Source organism: Urocitellus parryii, chromosome 3, assembly GCF_045843805.1.
Source record: "Urocitellus parryii isolate mUroPar1 chromosome 3, mUroPar1.hap1, whole genome shotgun sequence".
In the NCBI taxonomy this organism is placed as follows: Eukaryota; Metazoa; Chordata; class Mammalia; order Rodentia; family Sciuridae; genus Urocitellus; species Urocitellus parryii.
This window is the reverse complement of record NC_135533.1, coordinates 75503560-75517926: the sequence shown is the minus strand read 5'-3', so window position 1 is coordinate 75517926 and position 14367 is coordinate 75503560. Positions and strand designations below refer to the sequence as shown.

Below are 14367 nucleotides of genomic sequence, written 5' to 3'. Positions count from 1 at the left end.
TGTTGTTTGTATTCTTGAAAATTGCCATATTAGGGAGCTGGGTTTGTGGCTTAGTGGTAGGGTGCTTGCCTAGCACATGCATGGCCCTGGGTTTGTTCCTCAGCTCTGCATAAAAATAAAGGTATTGTGTCCAACTACAACTAAAAAATAAATATTTAAAAAAATGCCATATTAACTGGGATGAGATGGATCTAAGTGTTTTTGTATAGAGGAATATTTTCTATTGGAACATTTTAAATCCTCTAATTCCTTAATTTTTTGTTATATTCTGAGGTTTCTCTGGAGCCTACAATAATGCTATCTTAATTCGAATGAGCTATAGAAGCATTATTCTTGCTGTATTCTTCCCCCCAAGTTATTAGAAAGCATGTTACATCTGTGTGTCAGAAACTCAAATTCATCATCTCAATTATTAGTTTACATTGTTCTTTATTGAAGCTCATAGGAGAAAATTGTGTGTGTATAAAGTATCATGTTTGCAATATTCAGTTTATTAGTATGAATTCATTTTCCTATCCACTGTCATTTCCTTACTTCTGTACACCTTTTTCCTATTAAATTCTTTTGTGCTTTGTTTTGGTAAATATTACATTTCAACATGATAGGCTAATCAATTAACTATTCATTTACTTTTATAATCAGTTCATGAAAAGGAAGCAATAAGTGTTTTTACTATATTTTTAGATTAGATTTGCTGGTGTGTGTGTGTGTGTGTGTGTGTGTGTGTGTGTGTGTCTCTGTGTGGTGTTTAATCCTTTAGCAAAGCATTCTGTGAATTTCTGTTTTTATTATTTAAACGTTGGCTTTGCTGATTACAAAAATCCCTTATGGATTTTTTTCCTTTAGCAATGAATATGTTACCTAAAGTTTTTTGATCTTATTGCTGATCTTTTGTTAATGATAAATCATTTCCTTGCTGCTTTCATGGTTTATAATTGCCTTTGGCTTTTAATATTTTGCTATGATACAATGATACATCTTGCTGAAGCTGGCCTTCAAATTGTAATCCTCCTGCCTCACTGTCCTGACTTGCTGCGATTACAGGCATGCACCACTGTGCCCAGCTGATCGGTTTTATTTTGATGACAGGGACTTGGAATAATGTGGTTTTCGCAGGGCTCTTTGAATGTTTCATTCCCTGATCTATTACACTATTTTTTCCTGTTATCATTCCTACCTGTTAAACTCTTTTCATTGTCTCCTAATAGCTCAAATTTGTGATATTGCTTGGGACATAATTGCTCTACTCCCATGCATTTAAACAGTTCCCTTTGCTATGATACAATGATATTGTTGTAGAAACAGATGAGGCAAGGCATCAAACATAGCAAGAAATAGTATTATTTGGCTGTAGCCAGGTTCAGAGGGCACAGCTTCGGCTGTAATCAGTCAATCCCCTGAACTCCAGGTTCAGGTAGTTTCAGAATTTTATACCCAGCATGTAAGGGGAGGGGCTCAGAAGTTCACAGTCTGTAGAAGTTCACAGAAAAGCAGATTTTTTCTTTCACTGTTCTGGGCAGGTTAGCCCTTCAAGGATAAACCCGAGAAGGGGAGAGCTGCTTCTCCCCTTTCTTTCCTCCCCCTGTCAGCTGTTACCATGGAGCCCAATTGGTAACTTCTCTTATCTTAGAAATGTAGACATCTTTGTGAAGCCCAGCTCAAGGCCAGAGGCCTTTTTTACACATTTCTACAAACTACTGGATACATGTTTGTGAAAAACTAGAAAGGGTGTGCCCAGCACCTGGAGTGCTAATTTCTTCCAGGCCAGTGGCCAAGTAAGACAGGGCAATGCGAAAATAGGAAGTTTATCTATATTGAGCTCTTTTGTAGAGACCTTTTTGCTGACAGTCCTAAAATCGGCCATGGTGAAGATTTCTGGAGAAGCCCAGTTCAGACTTTTCTGTGGAGAAAGGGGGTGCCACTATAATATCTTTCTGAACTTGGTCTTCAACTTGTAATCCTCCTGCCTCATCCTCTCAAGTTGGTTTTTGGGGCTGGTTTGGTATTCGTTCTGATCCCTGAGTCCCCAATTTCTAATTGGCCTACAGTTTAGTTTTTTGCTTTCATGTAGATAACCACTCTCCTTAATTACTTACCATGATAATTAAATTTCTTTTAAGAGTGCACTTTGCATTTAGGCTTGAATCTCCCTGAACTCAGTTTCAAATAAACTTAGTTCCTTTGAAAAGCATCATAGATATCTATTCTTAGACCCTTTTTCTCCACTTTGAAAAAAATCACTACATTCATTAATGCTCTGAAACTGTGGATGGGGTGTCTCTTATAAAGACACCCCCACAACCAAAGATTATAGCTGTCTTCTTGCTCTCTTCCTGGCATACAATTGCTGTCCTATGTATGAGCTAGAGAATCTTAACTACACTTGCCCAGATTTTAGTCTATGTAATAGTATTGAGGGGAATGGGGAATGCTGGCATTGTGGCCCTCCTCTTGGAGGAGATTGAGCCCCATTTTAAAAAAATTCTGCCTATACCCAGTAGGGCTGTGTCACACTGAGCTGGGGGAAGGCCTGTGAAAGAAATGGGGCACAGATAAAGACATGTTATGAACACTTAACACTCAAAATCAGAAGAATTTTTTTTTTTTTTTACTTCAACTGCTGAATATCTTAGGGAAAATTCTTAGTCTTTAAATGGTTTTTATAAACAAAATTATCTTTCACTAGTTTGCTGGCAGAAAGTCTGCAGAGCCTCTCACACTGTCATTTTGAATATCTCATGTTCTCCATATGCTCTATTTTTAACTTCATAGTCTGCAATACAATTCCAATAGTACCTACAAGTAGTTGCAGTGGAAATGTAACTTTTGCCTTAAAAAGTAATGTCTGTTTATGGGTATTTATGTGTTTCCTTTCTGTCTTGTTTTCTAACCCCTAGCAGGTGTTAGGCTTGTCCAGTTGGGTTTGCTCTTTATCTACTCTTCACCTAGTTGGAATACTCTTCACTATTTCCTATGTCATTCCCAGCTGTCTCGTTTTTGCATTTATGCCTAGGCTCCAAATTTCCACTTGAGGCACTGGAAATGGTGATGCAATTTGTAAACTGTCTACTTGGCTCATATACAAGCTTTGATTTTTCAGCCAGTCCCTTGGCTTTTGTAAACTGGCATGTGGGCTTTATCTTACTCAGATGTTAGTCTCTTCAAGAGAACACTTGGTCTATTTGTGCATTGGCTTCATGTGCTGTGAAGCTCATGTAACCATTGCAGAAGAAAGAACATTTTGAAGTTGATATAAGATCAGCTTAACAGCCTACCACAGAAATTTATTTTAAGGCAACTTCATTAAGGTAACTCTCTGGTAATGCCATTCAAGACTTCGTTACAAACAAGACCCTAATAAAAATAAAACTGTCAGACATAAAGGTGTCTTTGTTTTTTTAAATAAAGTTCAGATCCAACTATTGAGACAGAACTTTCATCATAGTAATGAAAATCATTGGACATGTTGCCTGAGGAACTTTGCAAGGAGATTTTATGTCTGAAAGGAACTGTTTTCAAAGGAATAAGACATAAATTCATTGTGTGGGTTGTTTTGTCTCATTGTGGGGATCTTAGATGATTTAAGGAAACAAACTCCCTAATGTGTAAATTAAATGTTCTGGAGGCACACTAACAAGTAAACATCAGTTTGCAACTCAGTTTCATAATTGTTTTTTTCCTGCCCATCTTTGGGGAATACCCAATTTTATCTTAGCATCCTTTTAGGGCATTGATCTCAATGATCTGTAATAAAAAGGATTTGAATCTACAATGAAAATAATAATTTCTACCTCTTGGTAAATGGAATTATCATTGTAGAACATTATCATGGTAGAACTCATTACTGACCTGAGATAATTGACTTGCAAACTTGAATGCTTTGTTTAGATGTTTTCTTGAGATAGCTTGTTGAAGGTTTGAATAATCTGTTTTTGTGAAAGTGAGATTCAGAATCTGGAGTTTACTTTAAAATGCTCCATAGGTGAAATAAGTGTACGATTGACTCTTGTTTGTTCTTTAGGCTGCAGGAGCAGTTAGACCTCTCGTATCTACTGTCATCAGTCCCTCTGCTGATGGTTGCTTAGACCACTCGCTAGAACGTGCCAGACACAGAGCAAGTGAAATGCCACAGGCTTTTCTGTTTGATGTGATTTATGAAGCATATCAGCAGGTAAGAATCCTGGATTTTTAAGAAAGCTCTGACTATGCCATGGTTATCCCAAACTATGTCTACTCTTGGAAAATTTATAGAAGCATTCATAGAACTTAGCATTTAGTTGTATTCTAGGCAAGATATATTATAGTGAAGTAGTAATATGCAGCTGGCTCACAAGAGTCACAGGCCATTTGGAGGAATGCATTTGGAGGCTTCCCTGTGTTCTCTCCCTCCCCTGAAGGGCCAGCAGTACACCCCTAACTCCGAGCAATGAAAATCCTGCAACACTTGCACAAGGTTTCTCCCCAGCGAAGCCCATTAGAGACTTAGTGCCCAAGATGTTTATTGAGGCTAATTACCTAGCCATCCCCTGGCTAGCATGTACAAAAATTCCACATTCTCTGAAGAAAAGCAAATGTTCAGCACGAACAATGCTTTTATGCAAGCCAGTCTAGGTAGAACATATCAAAACTATCAGTTAACTTCTAGACATTGGCCCAGGACCTACCTTCTTAATGGGTTTTCTTAAAAACAGTAGTCTCAGGCCTGTCATGGTAAATTTTCTGCACAGATGATAAAACATTTTCTTAATTAAAATCTGAGTTAAATATAAGTGACAACTTAAATGTCAAAAAATTTTGTTCATGTTACTGGAATAGCTTTGTTTTCTTTTGTTTGGAAACACTGCTGTACTTAGTTTTCTCTTTTTTAAAATTTTTTTAGTTAGACACAATATCTTTATTTTGTTTTTATGTGGTGCTGAGGCTTGAACCTAAGACCTCACATGTGCAAGGCAAGCACTATTGCCACTGAACCACAACCCCAGCCCCTTACATAGTTTTATTGTCATTCATTTTCAAATTTCAGTAGACGGATATTGAATATCATGTATTGAGCTTGTCAGATTTCTCAATTAGAAAAGTTAGTGTAGCTAATTCAGTGCTTGGCTGATATTAGATGATCAGTGAATAGTTTGAAATGTATGGACTTTAAGATTACAAGATGATAATATGAATATTGACTTTTATATTACAAGCATATATAATAAAATTTGGGTAGAGATTATTCACATATGCTAAATTTTGAATCGGTCTTTGCTTCTGCATCAGTTACTGTTTTAAAACAAGATCATATATATGAATTGATCTTAATGATAAAAATGTTCCACTGGTGGTCTGACTTAAAATAATTTGGAATATTGGAATTTTTCTTCATGATTTAATCATTAATTATACATATGTTATTATAAATTTGAGTTTTGAGTTCATATGTCCTATTTTATATACTAAATCTCATTGAATATACTGCTATATTTCTGAGATTAATGGAATAATCTTTCATATAATCATTGTAATAGAATAAATATGGTATATAATAGGTATATTTCAGAAGAAAATTTGGGTGTGATTTTATGAGCTTCACATTAAAGTAGCCTTTTTCACCATTTTTGTCATACATTTCAAGACATAAGACAACATAAGAAGGTTTGAGGCTAGAGAAGAGTGACATCGGGGGGGGGAACGGGGGACGCTGTGGCTGGAAAGGACCAGGTTCCATATCCCATAGTGCCCCCTAAATGTGGTGATAGAGGCCTCCAGATTTTATCCTGAAAGAGACAGCAGTCTTTGGGAATTAACGTATAGTCTTGTCTGGTATCGCTTTGTCAGTCGTGGGACAATAATCTACAGAACTAGGGAAAAGTGAAATTATTGTGATGACCATAATCAAGGTAAAAGGTGATGTGACAATTAGGACAACTTGGATAGTGAAGAATGTACTGTGAAGCCCTTGCATTCTGAATATATTTGAAGGTAAAACTATGAAAATTAGTAGATTGTACATGGGGCTTCAAAGATAGGGAAGAGTCATAGGCCCAAAGATTTGCTTTAAAAACCTAGAATACAGTTGCTCTTTATTGAAGATTTTGTGGGAGCATATTTGGAATTGAGTTTTGATACACATGAGATGCTTTATAGATGTACAACTGCAAGTGTTAAGGAGATAGTTAAGTATATAAACATAAAGAGCATTAGCTAGGGATACATATTTGAGACTTGTATCATCAGACATTTAATGCTCAAAGGGTTGATTAAGATCTTCGAATGAGTCTGTGTAGAAAGCAGGAGAGCTCAAAACCAAAATTTTGAGCTGGAAGTATTGGAGTTTCCTATTGCTGCTGTTAATAAGCTACCAGAAACTTAACAAGCTAAAAGAAGAGAAATTTATTTTCTTATATTTCTGTAGATCAGAAGTCTAAAATCAATATTTTAAAATTTTAGTTTCTTATAGCCTTATAGTTATACATAATAGTTGGGTTCATTTTGATAAAACCATACACTCAAGGAATTTGATTTCAATGTCCCTTTCCTGACTTTCACTCTACTTTCCTTCCTCTACTTATATTCCTTTTGCTGATTTATTTTTATTTTTTATTTTTTTTTAGTTATACATGACAGTAGAAGCTATTTTGATATATTCCATGCTTGTATAAATGTCTTATTCTAATTAGGATTCCTGTCTTGTGGATGTACGCAATGGTGAGATTCACTGACGTACACATGTATAGGAAAGTTAGATTCATTCATCCTCTTTCCTATTTCTATCCACCCTCCATTCCCTATTGTCTAATCCATTGAAGTTCTATTCTTCCTCTCAACTTCTGCATTGTGGGTTAGCATCCACCTATCAGAGAAAACATTCGACCTTTGGTTTCTTGGGATTGTTTTATTTTACTTAACAATTTAGTCTATGGATCTATCCACTAACCAGTGAATGTCACAACCTTATTCTTCATGGCTGAGTAATATTCCACTGTGTATATCTACCACAATTTCTTCTTTTTTTTTTTTTTTTTTTGTACTGGGGATTGAACCCAGGGGTGTTTAACAACTGACTCATATCTCCAGCCCTTTTCTCCTTTTTTTAAATTTGGAGATAGGATCTTGCTAAGTTGCTGACGTTGGCTTTGAACTCACGATCTTCTTGCCTTAGCCCAAGTCGCTGGGATTACAGGCATGCACCAACATGCTTGTCCAGTTGATCTGTTGATGGGCATCTTGGTTGGTTCCACAGTTTATCTGTTGTGAAATTTGTTGCTATAAACAGTGATATGGCTGTGTCATTGTAGTATGCTGTAAAATCAAGATTTGGCAGTGTGGTTTTACTTCATGAGGCTCTGAGCCCATTTCTTTGTCTTTCCAGTTCCCGAGGCTGTTTGTATTCCTTGTATCTGACTCTTCTCACATACTATTGCAGCCTCTTGTTTTCATTGTCACTTCTGCTAGTGCTCACTCTGGTTCTCCTCTCTACCTATTTGAAGGCTTCTTGTGATTACCCCAAGCACAGGGCTCACCTGGATAGTTCAGGATAATCTCTTCATCTGATGCTTAGTTTTATCATATTGTCCAAGTCCCTTTGCCATGTGTTAATGTATTCACACATTTCAAGAATTCTGTTTGTTGAGGGAGACATTACTCTACCATAGGAGGTGACCAATAAGGTAGAACAATAGATGTAGGGACAAGGAGGTAATGTCTTAGAAGTCTAGTGCAGAAAGTGTTTTAAGATTGAAACAATGGTGCATATGGATTTAAAAGAAGTAGTGAGAGAACTGCCCATAAGTCGGCAGATTGAGATCACCAGTGTGTGAAACTTGTGGCAGATACGAAACCCTGGTTAGGGTTGATTTCAATACAGAATAAATAGTAGGGTCAATTTTGAGAGGAACATTTGTGTATAAGAGCAGAAAATTGAAGGGTATAGCTGGAAGCTGTTATAGATTGAGAGTTTTGTATCCTAAGATGGATGATACAAGAGTTTATGGATGCACTGTTGGAGGTGATTCAGCAGGCAGAAAAAGACAGTGCTGGAGTGAAGGGAGTCAGGACCCATAGAGTAGTGGTGTCAAAGTTGATCTTGGCCAGTAGTAGTAATGGCTCCTCTGTAGGAAGAGAAGGAAAGGCAGAGTATGTGGATACAGATGCAGAGGGACTAATGGAGGTGGTGGGAGGATTTACATTTTTTTTTTGTTTTCTTTGATGTAGGGTACAGGTCCTCATCTGAGAGTGGGGCAGCTGAGGTGTTGAGGTTTCAGAAAATGGTAAATACTGCCTTTTATTATATTCTTATATTTAGCCTAAAAATATGCAAAACTGTCCCAAGGACAAAAATGTCAGGTCTGTTTTGGGGGCATTTGTGGCAAACTGTAATAAATTTTAAAAATTGTACAAAGCTACTGAATAGTTTAATCATTTATGTGGCCTTGAGATATAGACTTATGTTTGCTTTTTATCAAGGTAAAACTGTCCTTTGTGGAACTCGTGCAGAAAATACATAATAGTGTTTACCAGTTGGCAAAAGTTGATCAGAAATTGAGCAGTTGTAATGAAGGTCATAGGAAATTGAATCATCTTTAGAAGAAACACTTATAAGCTGAATAATGGTCATTTTGTGCTGTGGCAAAATAAAAGCAGACGTGTACGGCTGGACATATGGATGACAATTCCTCATCCAGTATTGGTAGAAAGTCATAGAAGTCAAGATGCCATTCTGTATGCTCATCTGCTGGCTTGTTAGCCCATGTTTTCTTCTGATTTGTCTCACCCCCTGTGTGTTCTGGCCATACTCGCCTTATTTTAGTTCTCTAAATATGAGATTGTAGTTTCTTAAATATGAGCTTCCTTCTTTTATCTGGAACTTCTTTCTTTCCTATCTTGTTATTTGTCCATTAGATACTAACTTGATGATTGCTCAAGGAACCTTATCTTGCCCTGAACATACTAGTTTAGGCCAACCCATTACATGTTTTCCTGATTTTTTTTTTTTTTTTAATTCCTTTCAAATTGTAAAACATTGGATGCCTTTCCTACATTGTTAGTCTGGTAAAATACGAATGGCATTTCCTTTTAATCTTTTTATTAACACATTGTATAAATAAATGGGTTTCCCTGTGATATGGCCATATATGCATATTACATACATAAATGGGATCTGTTTTTCATTCTAATCTCTTCCATAACTGCCTCTGGCCTCTTCACATTATATTCCTTAATAGTCCCTTGTCTACTTTTAGGTCGTCTTTTGTTTAACTTTTAAAATGTCCACATATGATAGAACATTGATGCTTGCCTTTCTGTATGTGGCTTATTTTGCTTAAGGGGTCCTCCAGTTCAATCCATTCTTTTCTAAAAAATGACATAATTTCTTCTTTATGGATGAATAATACTCTATTATGTATGTTATGGATTAGATCTTGAGTTGTCCTTTAGAGTTCATGGGTTAGGCAATACAGTAATGTTCAGAGGTGAAAAGATTGAATTATGAGAGCTGTAACCTCTTCAGTGTATTAATCCATTTGATGGCTTAATAATTGGACCAGATTATTGGGTGGTAACTGTAGCAGGTGGGATATGATCAGAGAGTAGATCACTAGGGGCATACTTTTGGGCACTGTATCTTGTCTCCTTTCTGTCTTCCTCTCTTCTCCCTCCTTCCCTTTCTTTTTCTCCATCTCTCCCTTTCTCCACTTCCTGGCTGCCAAGAGCAGAGAAGCTTTTCTTTACTATGGCCTTCTGCGATGATCTGCCTCACCTCAGGTCCATAGCAATAGTTAGCTGGACATGGACTGAGACCTCTGAAACCAAGCTCCTCTTAACTGTTCTGTCAGTTATTTTGATGATAGCAATGCAAAGCTGACAAAGAGAACACTATATATACAGACTTCATCCATTTATCTGCTGCACCCCAGGCCAATTCCATATTTTGGCTATTATGCATAATGCTGTAATAAACATGGATATGTAGGTGTTCCTTTGTAAACTGATTTTATTTCCTTCAGCTATGTACCCAGGCATGTGATAGGTTGATAGAGGTGGGAGGCAGTCATATAGTTTTTAGTTTTGTTTAAGTGCCCTGGGTTCAACCCCTGGTACCAATCACTGAGCCACATCCCCAGCCCTTTTTTCTATTTTATTTAGAGACAGGGTTTCACTGAGTTGCTTAGCGACTCACCATCAATGAGGCTGGCTTTTAACTCGTGATCCTCCTGCCTCCAACTCCCAAGCTGCTTGGACTGCAGGTGTGTGCCACTGTGCCAGGCATATTAGGTTCTGAATAAGTGTTGACATAGTTTCATGCATACATAGTTATGCATAGGTAGATATTTACTTTTTAACACTAATGTCAGTTATATGATCAGCTTTGCATACATCAAAAATGTACACTTATTCTAAAACCTTTAAAAAATTCATTTAAGTTTGTACATGTATAGGCAGAGAGTTTGCAAGTAAATTATTGATTTGCAGCACTTTCATAAATGCAAAAAATTCTTACTCTATTTCTGGATCAATTAAATTGTGACATATTCATATATAAAAGTATTAAAGGGTCACCTAATGTTTATATAGAATTGTTGAGTATTAAAAAGATTATAATAGGATCATTATACATTAATATACTAACTATAAAGTTATATTAGCAATATATGAATGTGTTCTTTGCGATTGCATGTCTAAATATGTGTGGGTGTACCCACGAAGCAGAGGTGGGTTGCATTCATGGATGCTGAAATGTTGTTGCCTGTCTGGATTAATAATTCAAAGTCATTAAAATCTACAAGGGGGACACTTAAGATACATAAACACTTACTTGCTGTTTTTGATGGGTCTTGGGCTCTTCTGTATAACTAAATATTTGTTTATTGGTTTAAGATCATTTGGGGAGGAAAAACTTGTTTCTTGGGAATTTTTAAATTAGGAATCTTTTCCTTTAGCAGTCTCTTAAAGAAAATAACAATGACTATTAAAGAGTAACAAACAAATCGAATAGTGAAAATTATGCAGTCCCCAGGAACTTGAAGAAAAGACTGGTCGAAGATTCTTATTAAACATTCAAATAAAAAATTCTGTCCTGTTCAATTTTAGGAAAAACAATAGACTTTCATACAAAGAAGCTTTTCAAATCACATTAATCTGTTCCTTGAGAAAATTAATGTAGTGGTCACAGATGGTATCCTGGACTTCATTGTTTAGAAACCTGGCCTCATTTCTAGCATTCAAAGTTTTAGGTACACAGAATTTTTAGGTAATTTGTTAATTACATTTTGTGAAAATGCACATTATGAAAAGTATGACAGGATTCACCAGTGAATTAAGGTGTTCATTATGTACCTTTGCTTTGATATCCTAGACTTTACTGTAGGAACATATTTACATGTTATGCTTAATGGAAATTGAGAACCTGTATTTTAAAAATCACTGCCTATTTAATTTCAAAGGATAAAAATACCTTTAGTCAGATCACCTTTTTCCCCAAATTTTTAAAAATTCTTGTCATGTTTCAAAACCCAGAGACATAACTATAAAACTCGAGGAATATGACAGGAATTCCTATTCTTAGTACATAGTTTGCCAATGTTCCACTGAATTACAATAAATCAAACTTGTTTCTTGCATTAAGTGTCAACATACCTGAGCTTCAGATGCTCAGTTAACTACTTTTAAAGATGGAATTTTATGAAAAGTATTTTTATCCACCAAACATAATTCTCAGTTTATCTATATTTTTAGAGTATAGTTTCCTATTTTTTTTCCTCCCTTCAAATCCTGGCTCTTCTCTTCCTTTTTTTTTTAATTAGAACTTTATAAGTATAGTTGGGTTCATCCCAACAAACTCGTACATGAATGGAAATCTATTTCAGTTCATGATTCCCCCCACCTTCCCTCCCCTCTCATTCTCCTTCCTTTACTCTATTAGGCTTCCTTTCACACATGTATTAATTTGTATTTTCAATCCTAGCTCCTGAAGTGAGGATGAAAATAGACTTTGCTGAGTGTTGAGTTGGGTTTGGATTTGAAGGTCACTATGGGAAAGAAGCTCTGACTAAAGTCTGGGTAGAGACTTGTCACTTGGAGGGTAGGTAAGGAGATAGGAAGAAGAGAGTTGTTTAACAAATAGAAATTGAGTAAAGTGTTAAGGAATAAAAGAACTTCAAGGGGAAAGGTGAATGAAAGGAAATATGAGGAATAAATGAGGAAAAATAGGTATTTAAAGATGAAGCATTCTGAGTAAGAATATAATGGGGGTTCACTTCATGCTTTAAATACAAACGCTTGACTACTGATGGTTTTTTTTTTTTTAAACTGATGTGTTATTTTTCCTCCTCCTTCCCCTTCCCCTCCATAACCTTGGGGCAAGCAAGATTAACATTCTTCTGTCCTCAGCTGAGTTATCTGCCCTTTAGCTCACTGCCCACAAGAATAAAGCTCCAGACTTAGAAACTGGAAAAACGGCTCTTTCAAGGATATAAGATTAATTAGATTTACTGATAGTGATACTTGGAAAACATCCCTTCTATTTCTCTTTTAAAAGCCCTCTGCTCCCACTGACAGAATCACAGCCTCTGAGATGAGAGTCCACTGCATTTTTTCATTTGTTACAAAATCAGTAAATTTTTTTTTTCCTTTTCCTCAAAACCTTGTCTTCATTATTGGATCACTGTCAGGGAGAGGATCAAACTTCTGGTACTGAGAAAGTGCTAACTTTAACAAGTTAGGTTGAAACATCTGCAAACTTTTGTTATTCCACATAAATGTCAGTTGCAAACCATAGTACCAGTTGGTGCATCTGACTTGTTAATGAAAACATGATGTATATATTCATGATATTTCACAACATAAAACAAATTTAGACCTAAGTGGTATGTCTAAAGATTTGAACACTTTACAAAGCCATGTTTTTCTCTACTTGTTATATTTCCCATAGTTTTCTTGTATCATTTTCTACTTTATACATTTTCTTCTTCTAAAAGTTATTCTACTGCTGTACTTATATAGCCATGTTATTGTCTTGGCTTTAGTTTTGGGGAAAAAAAAAACATTCTGTGACCTTGGTTGTTATAGTCTTTAGGTTTAATAACCCTTATGCAGATTCTTAATCATTAGCATAAACCATAATTTTGATATTGCCAAGAACTATGAATTTTAGGTCTTAAAAATACCCCCTTTTGGGGCTGGGGATGTGGCTCAAGCGGTAGCGCGCTTGCCTGGCATGCGTGCGGCCCGGGTTCGATCCTCAGCACCACATACCAACAAAGATATTGTGTCCGCCGAGAACTAAAAAAAAAATAAATATTAAAAATTCTCTCTCTCTCTCCTCTCCTCTCTCTCCTCGCACTCTCTTTAAAAAAAATACCCCCTTTATCTGCATGTTGTGGTTGTATTTTATTGGTATCTGCTTTTCATTTCAGACTTAGATCTTTAATTGATTTAGAGATCACTTTAGTATATTCTGCAATTCTCCTTTTTTTTTTCAAATCTTTATAAAGTAAATTAGGTTTTCCACCATCATTTACTGAATCATCCATTCTTCTCTAATTTGTACCTCTGTTACATTGCTAATTTGTAATACATATGTAAGTTTGTTTGAGGTTCATTATTCACTGATCTGTTTCTTGTGAAACTAGTTCATTATTTTATTAATTGCTTCCAAAATTGTGTTTTTAGCTTAAGTTCCTTGGCAAATACAGCCTTAGGCGAAGTTTAAATGCTGATACAAGATGATATATTACTGGTCTGGTCATTGCTTCACAAACGAACACAGCTGGTCACTTCATCACATGGGACACATCCAGACAGGTTTATCCAAAAGTGTTCGAATTCTTTACTCCAGTGGAGCATTCTGAGAAACAGAATTCCCCTGCCAGCTCCTTTTGGTTAACATTTCTCCCACAAAGTGAGCTTCTGCTTGCGCTACCCAGCCCCTCCAGAAGGAATGTCAGATCACATGATGGGTACCTTGGTGCTTTACTGGTAGCTAGAGAGAGAAACTAGACAAGACTGTTCTTAGATATAGAACTATGTAGGTCCATATGTACTTACTTTTTTAGAACTGGACGGGCAGGTGAGACCAAGGGAATCTGAGGCAGCTATTCAATGTGACTGATAATCCATGTACTGATTTTTTTTTTTTTTTAAATAAGTCCGATATCTTGGGTTAAATTCCCTTTGAAAGGTTTTTATTGCAATTATAATCTTGGGGATTAAATTGGTGCCATTAAATTTTAAATTCTCATTTATGAATATTATCTCATTTACTCAGATGTTTTATGTTTTTAGGAGGATTTTACTTTATTGTGTATTAGTAATTTCTTAAACTACATTTCAAATAGCTTTTATACAATTTTTTTTATTGCATGAATTGATGTTTGCTGTTTC

General features: G+C 36.0%; 1 protein-coding gene across 4 annotated transcripts in view; it reads left to right on the top strand.

Annotated features, from left to right (window-relative positions):
- Positions 1–14367, top strand: part of Crppa (CDP-L-ribitol pyrophosphorylase A) — a 281597-nt gene that overhangs the window by 27175 nt on the left and 240055 nt on the right. For all 4 annotated transcript variants that reach the window (XM_026408688.2, XM_026408708.1, XM_026408698.2 and 1 more), the window contains exon 3: positions 4022–4171. In XM_026408688.2, the coding sequence (XP_026264473.2) occupies positions 4022–4171 (150 nt within the window). The remainder of the gene's footprint in view (positions 1–4021; positions 4172–14367) is intronic.